The sequence below is a fragment of the Manacus candei genome, unplaced genomic scaffold, assembly GCF_025592945.1.
Source record: "Manacus candei isolate 608988 ecotype Guabito, Panama unplaced genomic scaffold, ASM2559294v1 h1tg000069l, whole genome shotgun sequence".
NCBI lineage: Eukaryota > Metazoa > Chordata > Aves > Passeriformes > Pipridae > Manacus > Manacus candei.
The window spans coordinates 5,362,579-5,382,444 of NW_026138117.1; the positions used below are offsets into that span (position 1 = coordinate 5,362,579).

At 38.2% G+C, this 19,866-nt stretch overlaps 1 protein-coding gene across 1 annotated transcript; it reads right to left on the minus strand.

Annotated features, from left to right (window-relative positions):
• Positions 1 to 1,139: 1,139 nt before the first annotated feature.
• Positions 1,140 to 10,732, minus strand: MFSD9 (major facilitator superfamily domain containing 9). Its single transcript, XM_051806868.1, has 6 exons — positions 10,535 to 10,732; positions 8,415 to 8,502; positions 7,071 to 7,114; positions 5,767 to 5,896; positions 3,774 to 3,983; positions 1,140 to 3,249 (listed from the first exon to the last, which is right to left on the minus strand). The coding sequence occupies exons 1-6, from the start codon at positions 10,631 to 10,633 to the stop codon at positions 2,462 to 2,464; spliced, it is 1,359 nt and encodes a 452-aa protein (XP_051662828.1). The 5' UTR covers positions 10,634 to 10,732; the 3' UTR covers positions 1,140 to 2,461.
• Positions 10,733 to 19,866: the final 9,134 nt, after the last annotated feature.

Genomic DNA, 19,866 nt, shown 5'->3' on the forward strand with positions numbered 1-19,866 from the left:
ATCCCAAAATTGCTAAGTTCTTCTTGGTTGAATCCTTGGTTCCTGTGCTTTTTATGTGAAATGTAGGCAGATTCAAATGATCATATGAATCACGGTTTGAAGAAAAAAAAAATCTGCACTTCATATTGAGTTGAACAGTTCTGTATTGTGCTGTAGTTTTAGCAGAGGAAGAGGGGAAAAAGCACAATGACAAAATGATGCATGTGGAATGTCACTTCATTTCTAATCCTTAAAAAAAATAAATTATTGAAACTTTTCTGATCCTGGGGCTGTATAAAGAAGGTGTGTTTCTGTGGCACCTCAGAAATCATTCTGGTCTACAAGTTAAAGGCTTATCTTCTGTAACATGTATTACAACATGCCCCCTAGATCACAGGCTTTTGTAGATTTCTCAATTTTAGTATTTAATTTCATTTTTATTTAGCTTATATGGAGCACCATTTTTCAAAATAAAACAAAAATATTTGCTTACAGGGGAAAGCACATTTTTCACTTATGTATAAACCAGTGAAGTTGTAAAGATTTTGTAAAAAATATTCAGGCAGCTGTATGTGTTAGTATAAGTGTTTACAGAAGTCAGACTTATTCAGTGCACCACCTTAGAAAGGTAAATGTTACCTCATATAACCAGCAAGTATTGGAAAAATTACTAAATCATTCATATATATTAATTTTTGAAGCTTTTTTCCTACTCATTTCCTTTACCCCTTGCTAGAGATGAAAAACAGAAGTCCCTGAAAAGTTTTAGGTAAAGAAAAAAAAAAGATGAAAAGAAAGAAAACAGGAAAATTAGGGCAACAATGTTTTGAGGCATCTACCAAACAAGGCAAGAAAAGATAAGACACTTGAAAATGCCTCAAGTTCCTCGGGAGAAGATTATTGTAATATAGAACTCTGAGGATATGTACTGAAATCATAGCACTAATAAGACACTGATTATGTCAATATATAAAATTAAAACAATTCCATTTTATATATATATGTATGTACATATATATATATGTATGTACATATATATATATTCCCATGGTGCTGCTACTGGAATATTTCAACAAATATCTGAACACTAGCAGGCACTGGAAAAGGTAAAGAAGAAAATGAAAATAAAAAATGCAAAACACCATCTATGACTCACCTGAAGCAGCAACAGTGTTTGTACAGATGTGTTCAAGAAGATAACTAAATTGTTTTTCAACAAACCCTCCCTCAACCCAACAACTACATATAGTTGACTTTGTACTTTCTTTAAGTATTACTAGGAAGAGCATATGGAACCTTATCAGTGAAAAATACATTTTTCCTATGTTTCAAATGAAATACAAACACTGGTGAGTGGCAAGTAATATGAGCTTGAACAGTAAATAGCACAGGACTGCTAAAACTTCCAGTATAGCTCTGGGAGTAACCTCTCATTAATTAAGCCATGCACTCAAACAATGGCTAAAACACAAACAAAATTTTTTCTCGTCACTGAAATGTCACTTATGCCTGAGATAAGAGAGGATGCATTATTCAAGATCCATGAACTACTGCTAGTTGCTCCAGCACATCTTTACAGTCATTCAAAAGAATTAAGAGGGAAATTTATTCTTAAATTGAAGGTTGGAAAACTGTACAGGAAATAATTACAAATATTTATGACAAAATTGAGCAGTAGAAGTTATTACTAAACAGAAACCATCAGTTCAAATTTCGATAAAACTTACATTCAGCCTCAGTTTCAGTCTGAATCGGCTTGTATAATTTTAAAATTGTCCACTTTAGGTCTTCTAATACACGAAGTTAGCATATACCCAGTTCTGTTACCTGGGAAAGACCAGGAATCAGCAGGGGTTGGATGACTATCCCAAAGTGCCTGATCATGGTGTGCAGCAAGTTTTGTAGACAAAGTATGCTTCAAAAAAATCACATAAGCAAACACCTTATTAACTGAGCTACTGTCACAGAAGACAAATGGCAATTGACCACAGCATAAGAAATTAAGGCCAACAAGCATATTGCAAATTCTCCTTCTGATTAAATAACAAATATCCACCTTTGATTAAATAATAAGAATCAATTTTTGTATTTTAACAGTCTCTCAATCTAAACACTGTTTAAAATATGAGCTACAAGCAGGATTCGTGCATTTCGTGACATTCTTTTTTCCCCCTCAAAAAGGGTTAAAAATCCATTTAAAAAAAAAAATCACAGGCAGTACAATATAGCAACATAGCAACACTGGTCCCCCTTACAAATGTTCTAGTGGTACCAGTTAGAATAACATTTATCTAGAGTTAACAGAAAACCAGCATTGTCCTCCTTTGTTTTTACAAACCTGTTGTACGGCTTCCCCGTAGATCAGCACCCTGCAGCAGAAATACTTGCCTCCACATGAACACAGTGTGCCCTCTTAAAAGATCATGTAACCACTGTACAAGCCTGGCAGGTGAAGATACATCTATGCAATCCAAAATTGTGCCTACTGATTTTTTAACTTCACATTTCCATGACTACAGTATTTTTGTTTGTTTGCGTTCATTATCAGAATAGCTACTAAAGCTAGTCCAACAGCTAGACTTGGAGGGCCACAAGGACTGAACTCCTGCGCAATTCCAGAAAGGAGTGGGGCAATTATACGTCCCACTGATGTCACAGACTGTCCAACACCTAGAAGTGTGCCACTGGCCTCATTCCCACCAATGGTCAATTCAAGATCAATGATACAAGTACGACCTATAGTAGTTGAAAAGGCTAAGAATGTGGAAGACAAAATGACCATCCATATGTTCAATGCTGATGCATACAGGAGAATCAGCATACAGGTGAAAGTGCTGGAGTGCAACAGAACTCTGTAAGTGTTATGCTGATAGAGCCTTGTTATTGGTCCGAGCAGACAACCAGCCAGGACTCCAAGTGCACTGCTATAGCTTGTTAAGTATCCAGAAAACAGTGGTTTCACTCCAAATCTCTCCTCCAAGGCCAGAGTGAAATTGCTATAGTACAGCAGTATAGCCACAGACATCAGAAACCGCACTAAAAATATATCCCACAAGTTAGAGCATGCAATCTCTTTAATCTTCTTCAACACTGTTGCAACTTGGATCCACGGAGACTGGAAAACATTATTGTTTGTCACAGCTCTATTAGCTGCTGATTTGAAGTGCAGGCCATGATTTGCTTTTGCTGTGAAACTATTTGTTCCTTTGTCTTGATGATGTTTCCGGTTGCCAGTGTTTTCTTCATTCCAAGGTAACATCCAGACAAGACCTATGTATATCAAGAAATCATTTTATTTCATTCAATTGCATCAACTTTACATAAAAGACATTAATTTGACTGTAACAAATCAAAAAAGGACTTCGACAATAATTTCACTTAAAAAATTGTAATCATTAAGGCTAGTGTTTTCACAGTATCAGTTCAATTTTTAATGCAGTGAAAGCAACAAAGGAAACAATGAAATGCCACACTCATACCATATGAACAAATCTAAAGACTAAAGCAAAAATTCTGAGTTCTAGTCTTGATCTTTAGGCACATCAAAAGTTCCTATTTGTGTCTGAATGTAAAGGGGATATATGCAAAACAAAGGAGAAGCACCTAGAGGTTAACTTGCAAAATTCCCAAAATTCCTTCCACTCAGGTTCAAATTCAAAGAGTAGTATCAGTATACAGAACATTTATGCCATACATGATAAATACACTACGAATTCAAGGTATTACAGATGGCATAAAAACCCGAAAGTACTGAATGAAGGGACCCAAGATGGAAAATGTCACATATAACTTACCACCGTTCAGAAGGAAGATAGAGGTACAGATGAAGGATGTTTGATAAAAGCCACCTTCCAACTCTGCAAGGTAGCCACCAACCACAGGCCCCAGAATGAAGCCCACACTAGAGGCTGCATTGAAGCGTCCCATTACCAAAGGGCGGTCTCTCTCCGAAACCAAGTCAGAAAGCAGGGCTTTAGAGATAGAGAGCGTGTGTTTGAAAATACCTGCAACACAATATAAACAAAATAACAAACATGTGTTGTTCAAAAGATTAAAGACGACAGAAGCTATCAGAAATATCAATGAGCAAAATCTGTACGATTTATATTTTTAAGATCCCATTAATCACAAATTCTTCAATGCTAGAGCCACGCAGCACACTGGGCCATGACCATAATCCTGACTGTTTAAGGATTTGGACTTAGGAATCAAAATTATTCAGGCATTGGTGTCAAAGAGTGCTCCTGCAGCCCTGATGAAAGAAGTAACTAAGTCATGTGCTGAAGCGCTCTAGGAATAAAATAGCTGCTAAAACAGGAACTTTGATGGAGTAGAAATGGTTTGTCTGTTTATGGACATAACTCTGTACCAACTTGGTTGAATACGAAGAGTGCCAAGATTGTAACACACCAAGTTCATATGAAAAAGTGGTGGGTGGCAAAAGAATAGCACAGAAGGTTAGGCATACTGCAAGAATATTAATAATGCAATCTTTTATGTGGCTTCCCTCTGACCATGGCAATGCTGTCACAGTCACTGTGATGTCAGGATTAAAAAGTACTACATCTACTACTCATCTAATCAAATTTTAACCAAGCGATTCATTAGCAAGTTGTCTTTAAATTAAGAAACAATATTAGGAGTTCTTAAATTAAAACTATGGTCCATAAAAGTGCCCTTTAGTAATAGCACTGCTTATTGTATCAGAATATATCCAGTAGGTGTTCAGCTATTTTAAGAACTCTGCTACAAACCCTGGCACAAACTTCACTTCTGTGCTGCAAACATACATGCTTTTGTACAACATAAATGTTTTGGTTGAAGCAATGACCTAAAACTTCAGCCGAATTTTCTAGTATCACTTTGAGGTATATTTTCAGCATTAAAAAACCCCAAACCACATATCATTCCATTCTCCATCGCAATTGCAGGCCAAGATTTTCAGCAGTCACCCGGTATATTGTGTACCTGCTATGACTAATTTTACAACAGCCTCTTTCAAGATATTGCTGCACTCCTGTTCTCATAAATTTCAACCATTCAAGGCGGCATAAAAGTTGTGACAGTTGTTGAGTATACATTTATCCTGGTTTCATCTGGATAGAGTTAATTTTCTTCTTGGATGTAGGATGGGAATAGTGTTGATAACACAATGATGTTTTAGTTGTTGCTGAGCAGTGCTTACCTTAAGTCAAGGACTCTTCTGCCTCTCACCCCATCCCACCAGTGTGTATGCTGGGGTGCACAAGAAGGTGGGAGGGGACAGAGCCAGGACAGTTGACCCCAGCTGGCCAAATGGAGATTCCACATCATATGGTGGTGTGCTCAGCATACAAATGTGTGGGGGTTGTTGATTAGAAACAGCCTCAGCACTGGTCAGCGAATGGTGGGAAACTGATTGTGCATCACTTGCTTTGTATATTCTAATTCTTTTTTATTATTACTATTTCTTTCCTTTTCTGACCCATTAAACTGTCTTTAATTCCACCCATGAATTTTACTTTCTTAAATTCCAATTGTCTCCCGCATCCCGCTGTGGGAGGGGGAGTGAGTAAGTGGCTTTGTGGAGTTTAGCTGCCTGGTGGGTTAGGTCACAACAACATTTCAAATTATTTTCAAGAAAAAGTAATGAGAATTCTTGATTTGTAGAGATTTTTCCATTATTAAGGTTTAGTTGGTGCTGCTGGGTGATGATGTAGTCACCCACATACCATGATTTTTCCTGTAGTAACTCTCAAGCTAAGACTACAGGGAATTTAAACTGCAAAATGCCAAGTGTTTACTCACCTACAGGGACTCTAGAAATGGCAAACAGCAACACAGTGGTGGATGTTCCAAGAAGGAAGTAACCCAGTGCACTGAGAAGAATACAAGCAAGCAAGGAATACTGTCTTCCTACTATATCACTCCAGCAGCCCTTTTACAAAGCAGAAAGAAAGATTAGCTTTTTATAACACTAAGCTATGTACAGTGAACAATCAGTACTTCTAAATTAAATTGAGAAAAGAGATCAAAGGACTGTCAATTAAAGTTTAATAAGCTTATTGCACAACATTCCTAAGTGCTCAAAATCTGGAAGTCCCCAGCAGAGTTCTGCCCTGTTGGCAGTGCACCTGTCAAAACTATGATTCCACTTAATGCTACGTATACAGCTTTTTAAAAAACAATTTCTCCCTTTTAAAAATAGTCCTGCAATACATATTAGCAGTAGTGGTCTTCTGAAAATCTTATTATAACCAACCACAAATATTTGTTTGCATTGATGGTTGATGTGTACTAGACACCTGTTGAACATCCTAAAAGGAATGATCCTAGATATGAGAAGTTTGTCATCTGAGTGCGTAGGTAAGAAGTAGTTATGAGAAGGGTAAACAGAAAACTTGCATTTAGCATGCTTATAAATCAGCATGATTCCAAAAAGGAAATAGTTTTTTAAGTAGACAGTGGTCTTGCAGTTCAAAGAAAATGCCACAAGATTGGCAAATTATCCCAGATGGCCTGGGTAACAAACCCTGAAACAGTTTTTTCATGAGATGTTCGAAATCTGCTCCCCTGAAAGCTAGAAAACGAGTACCAGGGTAATCTTAGGATGTAAAAAACCAATAGCTAATAGAAAACAAAGCCAAACAAAGAGCAAAGATACAATGCATTAATTTAGACCATATGTTGAATTACAAGGCACTGCTCACTAGGCATGGAAAGTGAAGTAGATAACAGGCTTATGAAGGGCTGACTCACAATGTTTTTGGATAGGTTACTGCACTGGAGGCAACTGCTTTACCAGCACCAATGCTGAAGAAAACCCTGTGTGACTGCGACGTGCTCAGTAACGTATCTGAGCCTAAATCTGTATTCTAATTTTTGTCTAAAAACTGTATTCCGTTTGAGTCTGAAAAATCTGGCAATTCACTATAAATGAAACAAACATTTTTCACACAAACTAAAACCTGGTTCCTCCAACCAAAAATGCTTATAAGAGCACTTTATGCACTTTCAAAATGCCAAGAAACATCATTATTAGCCTCATTCTTTTTCCCCCCTACAATCCATAGAAATACCAACATGCTCTGGAATGTAGTGTTAGAACTCACCACAAATGTGCTGGAAAACAGTTGCATTACACCATAGAGAGATCCTAAAACAAACAAAATACCAGTATTAAAAATTAAACTTTTTTTTTAATCAAAAATACACAAAATTTTAAATCATAAAAAAATGAGAGAAATACTGGGAATAATTTACTGGAAGAATGGGAAGAGGGAGCATGACAAACCAAAGGTAGTGTTTCAGGAATGACAAAACAAAAGTGCTGAAAACTTGTAAAACTATGTAAGGTAGAATGATGTTGCTTTGTATAACAAAGCAACAGATACAACAGCAACAAAACAGATACATGCATTTATGGTTGCTTTCTCAGAACTGGGAGAGAATTTCATTACTGGGAGGGACTAATTATTTTCCACTTGGCACTTCAACCTACTGCAAGGGGCCACAGATACCTTGAAGAAACCACTTTGTCATTTTGAAGGCTAGGAGTTTATCAGCACTTAGAGACAGAAGAGAATGAACGAAGAGAAGCAGAGAGAAATATCTGCCAGACTCTCTTATTTATAGGAATACATCTCAAATCCCAGGTTTTTTTTAAGTTAAAAATCAAAGCAAACTGTTGAAATGAAGACATATTTCTAACTAATTGTTGCCTAAAATAATACTGTCAAGTCAGTGTAGAACCAGAATTATTTCGTGAAAAGTGCTAAAATAGAAAAGCAATACAATAAAAAACTGAATAACAGAGCCTATGTCAACCACACATAGCTATAAAGAATGTCATACTTGTATCACTCCAAATCATAAACAGTACCATAAAATGTACTTTAAAGAACTTTAAACCCACAGAGCTTACCTTACGACTTAATATGTTAAGATAAAACCCCTAATCTTCAGAATTTACTTGTAAAAACTCCTTAAAGTGAAAAAATATTTTGCCAAGACAGTTGCAAGGATTTTAATCAAAATGGGAGCAATCGTGGGCTTTGGAAACCTTTGGAGAACCAGCTACAGAAGTACTGTTTGCAGAGTCTGTAAATAACAATAAAATTAGAAGCAACACCTCTAGCTCTCTAAATTGCTGAGCTGTGAATTCTTGGATGCTGGAAAAGCATCTGTACAAATGTTACTCCAAGCCTTCCTAGTTCTTTCCAAGTGTACTCTTTCCCATGCGTGTGCTTTTGGCTACTGTCAGTATGCAAGTTTGGACAGGTCTATGGGTCTAACACAGTATGGCTGCCCTTACAGTTTTACTAGGAAATTGTCCTTACTTACTTTGAATTGTGCTATTAGCAAGGAAGAATTATGTTACAATGTCCAACTTGCAGTAAGGCATAATCCAGGCCTTATCTTATTCTTTGGTAAATCAGTCAAGTACTACAACTCACCTATTATTCCAGCCACTGTATGACTTGCTCCTAGAGATTTGATATGAAGATTCATTAAAGGAACAACCATGCTCACCCCAAATAAATCCTGAAAAGAAGGCAGAAAAAGTTTTATAACTTCTACAAAGATGATATAAACCTAGATTAATAACAGTCAACATTCAAAAAAAAAAAAAGTAAATTACCTCCATATCAACACAAGGTTAAAAGAAAATTAATTTTTCATGGTCAACATGGTATGTTGGAACCTCTGCAGTGCATCAAGTATGTACAAAATTACAAAACACATAAACTGAAAGATAAAGGATTGCCTCTTGGAGGAGCTAAACTTAGGAAAACATCAGTCCTCTCCCCCCTCCAGATACAATCCTTCTCAAGATACACATTTAAACATTAAATATTTCTTTAATATATATTAAACTTTACCCATTTAACGAGAAAAGTACTTGGTGCCAGTATTTTAAATTTGAAGTTGTCTGTAATTTCAATGACCTAAAAATACTTTTTACTTGTGCAAAGAAAGTATATTTTGAAAAACTACAGTATTTCAACTCAACTGCAATGGGGAAGAAGCTATGATCTAAACCTACTTACACCTCTGTGTATAGCTTAAATGTAGTGAAAAGACAGAAACATGAAAAAAAAGAAAGAAAAAAAGAAAAGTATTTGTGAAAAACATTTTGTAAGAGGAGGGAAAAGGACACTGCCCATCCTGAACAGCACAAGGATCTCCTGATTGTTCCTTTTGCTTTTTTCTCTTTTGTTAAGCTCACCACAGTGACGTAGTAGTTCTTCCACTACTACTACAATCTGACACAGCATCTACTGTCCCTTGGAGAAGATCTATCGGAGCAAGACCACCTTTCATCAGCGACTGCTTGAACTGGACTACTCCAAAGCCTGATTAACTGTAACAATGTGTATCCCTAAATTCTCACAGTCTGTCATTAATTATCTTTTGATGCTTGAAATTGAGACTACAAGGTTAGAATCATCATTAAATACATCAGCATTAACAAACAGAGTACATGACTTCCAAACACCTGCAGTAACAGTCTTAGGTGTCATCTCAAACCCAAGGGAGGTTCAGTGACCTCGTCCAGGTTATTAATAGAGACATTAAAAAGAACAAGGCTCAGAATATACCCTGGCAGTACTGGACTTGTCATAAGTGTGCAGGTAGAGCAAGACCCATTAACCACCATCCTCTTATGGGTAGTTACTTCTCATTTCATGTGTAATTTCTTATGTTGAATGACGGATATCTTGTATTTGCCTGGCTACAGGAAGCTTGCATTACAAGCAACAGCTCCGTATTATATCAGGACACTCCACACCTCTAAAAGGACACTTTGTTGACATCTGTGTGTGCTCTGGCTCGGTGTCAGCAAGATATTACAGGGCTGGAGAACCAGAGAGTGTAAAAGTTAGTTAAGAAGCAAAGCTTGTTCTAACACACCTTTACCTGGAGTATTTGGTCCAGGACACAAACTGACTAGGTTGTTTCTACTGCCCAACCTAAGGGTAGGTAAGACAGTATCTCGACGTGTCAAAGTGCAAATTCGTACTCACTTTGTATTTACTTTCCAAGTAATCCCTTTTAATTTCAAATGGCACCTTCCTGGGGCTAGTGAATCAATACAGAATATGATCCATCTTTAAAGTCTATATTTTCTCAGATTTTTCCTCTAGAAAAACCCATGTTCAGGGTTTTTTTTTTTTTTTTTTTTTTTTTTTTTTTTTTTTTTTTTTTTTGTGTTTTTTTTTTTTTTTTTAATATAAGTTTACGTCAAGCACGGGTATTTCACAGGGACCAGCTCTCTTATAAGCACAAGGCAAGACTCACCTTTAAAGGCGCTGCGCTATTCCATGGCACGCACAGGATAAAAATACACCCCCTGTATCAAACTGCAGGGCTGTTCGCCCGGACAAAACAGCACAGCCGCTACACACCACTATCGCTACAAGCATCCCAACTCCCCGAGGAGCAGCAGCAGCGATGTACCCCAGAACCCAGCAGCCTTTATCTGGAGCGGAAAGGACTCCCTTCTCCGGGCACGGCCGCCCGCCCCAGGCCGCTCGGGAAGGCACCGCGGCCCTCCCGCCGACTCCCCGCTCACCAGGAATCCCACCACGTAGAGGCAGCGCACGAAGCGCCCGGACCGCTCCGGAGCCCCCGCGGCTCCCTGGCCTCCATCCTCGTCCTCCTCCTCCTCCATGCGGGCACGGCGGCCGCGCCGGGCGTGCGCAGTGCCGGCGGCGCGGCGGAAGCGCGGGGGTGGCGGGACAGGGGTCGGTGTTGTTGTTTGCGTTGGACACCGTGTTCTCCGAGTCTCCTCCTTGTCAGGCGAACAGGACGAAGAGTAAAGAGATCTGTGCTTCCACGCCACAGGACTTTGCCCTTCCTGCCTCTTCTTGCGTGTTTGTGCAGGGGAGTTTTGCAACCCGTCACGTCAGGGCCTGAGGCCCCAAGGAAGGAGGAAGAGCGAGATGGAGCCGACGGGCAGAATATGCCGTAGGAGCGTGGGGCTGGATCCCCTGCACCGTTCTCGAGGTTGTTGCAGAAAGATGACTTTTGAGCCTATGCACCTCCGAGCCTGCCTGCTCCATGGGGAATATCCATGGGAGAAATGGCTGTGTCCCACTGCCAGTGCTAGTGCTTGGCCCTCTCAGAGGGTCAGCCCGGTGCCAGCACCAAGTGTTTCTGGCAGCAAAGTGTTTTCCTGCCTGGCTATGTGGCTTGTGGTTGTGGTACTGCCCAGGGAAGAAGGGCATCCCTCCTTCTGCTTAGCATGCACACCACTGTGCTGTATCTTCATTAAAAGTCAGGGATAGCTGGAATTGTTGATAATTGTTATAATGCATTTGCATCCAGAGAAGTAAAACACCATTCTTAAATTTCTCAGATGCACAGGTGGAAGCTTTTGTCACATGCAAAATACCTTTATGTTGGAGGCAGAAGTGTTCTTTTATATAGTTGTTAGGCCAGGGATCAGTGAAAGGGCTGCAGTTTTAAATACTTACAAAAAACCACAAAAGGGAGCAGGAGGTGCTGTAACTTGTTTTTAACTATCAGTAAGAAGAAACTTTTGAAAAATGTTGATGACTTTTAAAAGTTAGCACCAGTTGGTAAAGTTTGAGAATGATCATTCCATAACTGACAATAGTATGACTTCAATTCTGTCTTTGTGTTTTCAGAAGAAATAAATATCACAGGGCTGAGGTTCTTTGACAGATTTAGGTCACAAAAAAGGAGAGGGAAATGTGATTTTCCTTATGGTTATGAAGAATTAAGCTGAAAAAAACCCAAACATGTAAGGCAAGACATATTTCTAGATATGCAGCTTATTTGTAAGATACCAAGGCAAAGCTTAGACTAGTATATGCATAGGGACAAAGATGTTATCAGAGTCTCCAGAATAACTCAGTTGTTTAATGTTCTAGTGACTGTGATGTTTTATAATGGGGTTAACCAATACATCCTGTTAATTTATCTCTCTGAGGCCACTTGGAAGAAAAAATCATCTCAGTGAGGTTTTTAAAATTCTGGATATAACATTAATGGATCTCACAGTTGCATACAGTTCCTCTGAAATGGGCAAAATGGTGACAGGATACTTGAATATTAGAGCATCATGGGAATTGCCACTACATTGTCTGCTCAATATTGCGCTAATTTTACCCTTACTCATTTTAACTGAAATGGAAAATGGAAGAATTAAGAAATGGAAAATGCTTGAAAATTTATCAGAAGAAACTGTTAAAGAGGTGAATTATTAAAAGATGTTGTAAGGATTTAGGTACTTTTCCTGGGGTCTAAGGCACATTGACTTTTGTGCGAACACTGAGCCCAAGTGAAATTTTTGAGGTTTTATGTAAATGGTAGTCTCTGTAAGTCTGAGAAACCAGAGTTAGCTATTTTGCATTCTTCTCAGATTCTGAAGATCAGAATGATCTAATATAATGGGGACAAAGTATTGCAGGCAGGAATATTGAATTCTGACAGTGAAAATCCTTAGTTTGTATGTTATTTCAAGCTATCTCTATGCAGAATGCCTTTTAAAGCAGCGAGTAACCAAACTTTATGGTATTCCAATAACATTGCCAATGCAAACTGTTCATGGAGAAAATATTTTTAGATGTCTCTTCCTTTAATAGATCTGTTACTGCTTTTGTCCTGGCAAACTTGGTCATATTGTTAAAAGAATTTTAACATGCTTACTTTTGCATAATATGTAAGAAAAAGGCATTAATATATAGTAATGTGGCAAGTATTTCTCTTACCTTTGAACTGAAGGCACATGAGCCCAGCTGCTTCAAAGTTTCCACTTATGTTCTGTCATTGCAATTACAAAGTTCAAGATAAAGGTTCCCAAAATAAAGAAATCTTAAGATAAAGGTCCCTAAATAAAGCGATTTTGTGACTGATAAGGGAATTGACTAGCAATTAAAGGAATTAAATACAAAGAAGACCATTTATAAGAATCTTAAAGAAAATAGAACCAGTCTGGTATCTTTGGGGGCAGATTTACATAGTTGGTTGATTAAAATCAACTAACCATCAATATGGCACACTTCTGTTACTTAAAGTGTTTGACTTGTTACTGAATGATTCTTAAAGACAGTAGGGCAGTACATACTCAGAAATGGCAAACAGCATGTGTTCAGAATTGTCCAATATGTCTCCAAACTGTTTGCGAATGGATAATCTTCCCTGAAGAAGGAGTATGTCTAGACGATCCTCTTATTTCCATCCCTTTTTCCATGATCCAGTAGAAGCAGTAAAATTAAAATCACCAGTCCAAGAAAAGTATGCAGACACTATAGTCAGTACACAACCTGAGTGCTCAGCTTTCAAAATATGCAAGTATCCTAAGTGTAAAATCACAGCTAGAAACAAAGCATGATGCATGCTGAGCATGTCACCTCTCTGTTGTGACAGTCAGTGATTGTCAGATGAACTTGGTAGTCACAGTACATAGCCAGTGACCATAAATTTTTATTGCTATTCCATGGCCCAAGAAGCATGTTCCCATCTTTTGATCAACAGAGGAACCAGTAAGTAGAAAAGCAGGAAAACTTAATTACATTTGTATCAGTTCTTCAGTCTGCATACTAATACAACATTGTGCCTACGTCTCCTGTCCTAATTGAAGATCAGTTTTGAATACATGGAAGAGGGTTTAAAATAAAAAAAAAAAAATAATAAAAAAAGAAAAGTTAGAGAGGGACACTAATGGCAGAAGGAATGTTTCTTACAGTGTTGGGCTGCCAAAGATCAGGCTATCCTCAGCCATAATAGACTATTCTTGCCTCAAATTATGAATGGGGGAAAAACTAGTCTGGAGAGAATGTCTGAGCTTCAGTTTGGTCATGAGGGGAAGGGGTGAGACATCTGCAGCCTTTTACTGAAAATGTCTACTGTAGTCATTTGGTGTCACCTGCCAAGCTAGGGTTGAGGCAGTCTGCAGCTGCTCTTCCTCAGCCAGCTCAGTGGCTGTGTGTGCTCTGAGCCATGACAAGTGAAAGCACTGATGGAGTCATATGAAATCTAACTAATTTTTTTTAAGAAAGATCCCTTCATTCCTTCAATAGGGAAGAAAATTTTAAACGTTATAAATTATTAAATAAAGTCTGTAAAATACTTTTGTAAGGCAGACCTAAGACAACTACAGCAATTTATTCAGGTAAATGGAACATATTCTTGGATTCCTGCATTACAAGTGGGTAAGGTCAGGACCCCCAAATGTACAATTTGTCATCAAATTTAGTGAATCTAACAATGACTTACTTCATTTGGGTTTATTGCTTCAGATCATTAGGGTAGCATTCAACAGTCATTTCAACTTTTCATATACGAATTGAGCCCAGTAAAAAAAGTGACAATCCAGTGGTTCAGAACATTTTAAGAGGTACTTAAATGAACTTGAGTTTGGAATCTGTTGTTAATCTTAAGGACATTTGAAGTGTAATCTGTCTGAAAAGACCTGCAGATTTAAGGAATGTGGAAAGAAACCTTTTAATTGACTCCACCCTCAAAGCTATAAGTGCTGGTGAGTATGTCAGAGCAACTTATAAAGTATTTATTAAAAAAAAACCAAAACAACTTGTTAAAGGGAGGAATTATTTCAGGCATTGGGCGTAATTCTTCCCTGCTGGAGATTCCATGGCAGCATAACTAGGGCCATGTAGTTTTCTGTGGTTTTTTTCAGTTAATGTTTAACAGATGAATACACCAGAATTAGTTTAGATTTTATTGATCCTGGATTATTGATTGCCTGGATGACTCCTGTTGACTCCAGACTATTTCCTATTGTATTATGGTACCCTTATATCACCCCACACCTAGTCTATGATTTTTTAAAATTTATTTATTTATTTTCTCCTCAGAAGCTCTGTAAAAGCTGGAAGGGTACAGAAAGAAATGGAGTCTAGTTCCTCAGGCTTCCTAAATAAAATCCAAAAATATGTACCAAAAGGTATCTGCAGTAAGTGGAAGGTGCTACAGCCTCAGAGTGAGATCTATAATAGCTTCTTGCTGTGGAAGGACCCATGCAGGACAGTAATAAAAATGGTTAAGAAAGGTCCAACTCTTAATTTCTGACTATTTCTGGGGTGCAGGTGGATGACTGCTTCCATAGAAAACTGCCTGGAACACCTCCTAAAATTAGGGAACTCATTCATTTCTATGAAAAGTGCACATGGGATGGTCATGACTTTAAAACAGTGCAGGAGACATTAATGGTGTTGGCCTGGATTCCCTATAATTTTAAAAATTATAAAAATTTAGAGCACTCACCAAGGATGGTGATATGATAAAGGATCTCAGATACACCCTCTTGTACCACTGATGATTCTAGTTATCTTGCTCAACACAGGGACATGATTCATCACACCTTGAATCAATAACATGACACAATTAAAAAAAATAAAAAATGCTTTTCTATATTTTTACTATTGTATCCAATGTAGATTTAATGTAGGATACAATGAAGAATGGAATATATGAAAGAGTGACCCGCTAGTATTCATACTAAAGTTTTCTCTTCTGTGGCTGAATAAATCTGTGATTCTTTGTAGAATGTCAAAGTCTTGAGGATGGAGAGGGTATGAGGCAGGATCCAGATGGGACATACCTCCTTCAGCTTTGTTAATTGGGGTGGCTGCAGATGTGTAACAATAGATCCTGGATACATAAAAATGTGTAGATGTAATGCCTCATAAAGAACATTTTTCTTGTTGGTTTATTGGAATTCCTGTTGAAGCTGTTGCTGGGATATATGCTGCTTATGTCCCCTATTTTCTTACCATATTCTTACCTATTTTCTTAATATAGCTCATGCAAAATGAATGACTTGGTGATACCTGTGTTCAAAATGACTTGATTTCATCCATTTCTAGGGGACTTCAGCACATCTCTACAATCTCTGCCCAGGTTTTACACGAGCCAACAACGTACCCTTGCTGCAAAGCTGATGGATGTTATACTGGTCTGCATTAGGCAAAGCATTGCCAGCAAGTCAAGGGAGGTGATCCTTCCTCTTTATTCACCACTGGTGAGGCCACACTTGTGCTGGGTACAGTTCTGGGCTTCCCAGTACAAGAGACACATGAACATACTGCAGAGAGTGAAATGAAGGGTAACTAAGGTGATAAAGGGACTGGAGCATCTTTCCTATGAGGAAAAGCTGAGAGAGCTGGAATTGTTCTGCCTGGAGAAGAGAAGGTTTAGGGGGATTTTTATATGAATACTTGAAAGGAGGGTATAAAGAAGATGGAGCCAGGCTCTTTTCAGTGATGCCAGTGACAGGACCAGAGACAGTGGACACAAAGGGAAACACAGGAGGGTTCGTCTGAACACCAGGAAACACTTTTTTGCTGTGAAGGTGACCAAGCACTGACTTACGTTGCCCAAGGCAGTTTCTGGAGTCTCCAAGCTTGGAGGTATTCAAAAGCCACATGGTCCTGGGCAACCAGTTCCAGGTGGTCCTGCTTAAGCAGGGAAGTTGGACAAGATGACCTCAATCATTCTGTGATTCTGTGATTTGTTTTCTGATTTACTATAGTATTAAAATTTAAGTGGTTGTATCTCAAATTAGTTATTCCAGACCCTCTCTTAGTCAGTGAGCAAAACAAAACAAACAATAAGTAATCGTGCTTTTAGCACACAATTCCTTGCACATTGAAGTAGTCATCCAAAAATAGGTCAGATGGACTGTGCTATAAAAGTGGTGATGTGACTGTAGGGGAAACCCGAGGTGACCAGCTTAGTTGGAGACAGCCTCCCTGCAGCTGTCTAGTGTTAGGTAAGATGAATCCCAGCCAAAGAATTAGTGGACAAGGTGTACTATATTCTGTATGTCTGCCCTTTGCTGACAATGGATCATGTAGGTGCAATAGATAAGATACTGCCCAGCTGGGGAAGATGGACAGAATGAGGATCGGTATCAGCGGGTGAGACACTCCCATTGCTGTTCAGAATGTTTTCTTTCAGCTGTAAATGGACATTGAGGTCTCAGAAGGACTCAGCTCTGAGGCAGCTGCTGAAATTGTTTCTTGGTGTTCAGCAAGACATGCAGCCAGTTCTAAAAGGCTGTTTTTAGATCATGGACATATCTGCCAGCACAGATAAGGAGCTGCCTGCCAATTCCAAACATACGCACACGACATTTACTCAATCATACACAAACATAAACAAGCAAATAAACAACCTCCCCTTCCCATAAACTAATCAAGCTTTTTTCCCCCTCAGATGCAAAAAGAAGAAAGACACAGCCTGCTATTGTTTCGATTTCATGTTTGGGTTTTTTGTGTTTTTTTTTTTTTTTTTTTTTCTGTTTTTAAATACAAGGAGGGGCTCAGACACTATATTGAAGGTGGAGCTATTTAGATGCATAAATAAAATATGCAGATTAAGGAGTTAATTTAGCTCTATCTTCTAGTGAATAAGCAGAAATAAAATCACAAAACTTTTGCCAGCTTTGTTAAATGACATCGGAATCCATCCATTATGTTGGGGCCTTCAATCTTCACTCTATAAATCAATGAATGTTGGGCTTAATTGGCTTATTAAAACTGATTTCATTACTTCATTGTCATTATAGTAGGAATAAATTTGGCTAAGTCATTTTGGTTTAAAATGGCAGTATTTCTCTAGAAATTTAGGAATTTTGGGAAGATTTGGGGAATGACCAAATTGTATAAGTCTTGTATAAGATTCAGAATGACGATTGTTTTGGCTTGATAAGCCTGGCCCTATTTTCTCTGCCTTGAAGCATTCTCTCTTCTACTGAGAAACCTTCAGAATTTAATTTAATTAAAGAAAAAGTGCACTGAGACTTTCCGTGAATATTCAAGTAGTGGATAACATGAATTTTTAAGCTGACATAACAAGTCTTAACATGGCTTCTGATTCATTCCTGACATAGCTGGGCATAATACTGGTGATGTTAGAGTATTTGGAAGATAACACTGCCAGAGAATGTGCCATAAATATAAAAGAGAATAATTAAATTAGATCCTCTCAGGATGAACATGCTAAACTGAGACCAGAGTGCATGTACAGTATATTAAAAATAAATACTTGCCCTGCACAGTCAGTAATTCAGCTGTCATTTGAATTCAGTGAAACTTTTCATGCAAAGTGTTTTCAGTGAAGCTACTCTCAGGCAGAAATGGGTTCACATGGTTACTGACTTTTCTGACCTGAAGCCAGGTAGGTGCAATATGACTGGAACAGCTGTTTGATTTTTTTTTAATTAATTGTGGTTCAGTGACTGAGTCAGGTGACTGGAGTTCTCCTTTTACTTCTGTTGTAACATTGAAAAAGTCATTTCACTATTGTGAAGTTATAACCCCCCCATTATTTAGGATGAGCTAAATGGCATTGTGTTAAACAATGCATCAGAATTATTTTTTAATGGATATCATGAAGAACTTTTTATCATGGATTTTTTTTAATGTTGTGACTATTTACATCTCTGGACTTCACAGAATAAAATTCTTGAACTTTGGGCCAATGCTTTCTAGAGGTACCCATACAAAAAATGGTTGGGAACTCCAGTTCACTGAGTGGGATTCAGTTCCAGATTAAGACCTGTGCATTCAGACTTCTCTGTGTAAAATACAGATCTTTGTTGCCATTAGAGTTGATGAAGGTCCAGCTAAAATACTCAGCAGTGGTTCCAGAATGACCTGACAAGCTAATGGAGACGGGCTTTAGCCATCTAGAGGATGGATCACTTTTAGGTGGTGTGAACCTGGACTGTAGTTGTCATTCAAGAAAAGTGTCAGTCTCCCTTAAGTCCCTTGTCATACCTGGTTGCCTTTGACATCCTGAAGCATTTGTGGGAGATGACAGTAAGGCAACTGTATCCCTCTTTCCAGACATGATTCTGTCACCATCATGTAGAGTCCTAGTGTCGTTCAAGGTGAAAGAGGGTACATAAGACCCATGCATGGGGCTAGCGTGGGGCTAGCATATGTTTTAAAACAGGGAGGGAAATATGCCCTTTGCAGTGGCATCTGAGAGCCAGCAGGATACTGTGGAAACTGGCTAAAGCAAGGTGTCTGCCTGAGTGATCAAACTGATCTCTGTGAGTCTAATCTAGGTTGTGATGAACGGCCCTCTGGCTCAGCTGAGTGTGATTGCTATTGATTATAATGGAAAGACGTAGCTCACGTGAAATTGTCTAAATTTGGGCATGTTAGTGCTGAACTGATTTTTTTTTTTTTTTTGGTGCTACTTTGGACACATTAGAATAGAATTGAACAGAACAGAATAGAATAGAATAGAATATTTCTGTTGGAGGGTACCTACAAAAATCGTCTAGTCCACCTGCCTGACCACTTCAGGGCTGACCAAGAGTTAAAGTATTATTCTAAATTGCAAGTAATCATTTTTTATTTTCTTTTATAGCATATACTATGTCTTCTTCTTTTTCCTGACTTTTTTTTTTTGTTTTCTTTAATAAAGAACAATAGAACATCCCTTTCCAAAATGATATTTGCAAACATCTCTTTCTTCTATAGCAAAATGAACTGCATCAGTGGCTGTCAGGAAAAGCAAATATGGCAAAAAGAGTCTGTTTGAGTATTCATTTGCTTCTCTGCATACACTGAAACTCTGAAATGCAAAAAGGCCACAAAATGTCAGATATGCTTGTGTATGGAATTAGTATAGTATCATGTTTGAATAAAATATGACTTGTAAAAAATGTGAATATAGTGTTAAGCAGATAATATAGTGTTATAAAAACACTGAGGACACGGCACTTGTTCATCTGTCTAGAAATGAGAGGAGATGGTAGAAACTATTTTTCTTGCTCTCCTTAAGCATGCTGCTGCACTGTCCAAACAATATTGGGATATTGGAAGTAGAAGTCCCTCTGAAGTCCTAAGTCTTTTGCAATACGATTTGTGACAAGTGTTTTCAGGAGTAAACTGGCTTCAT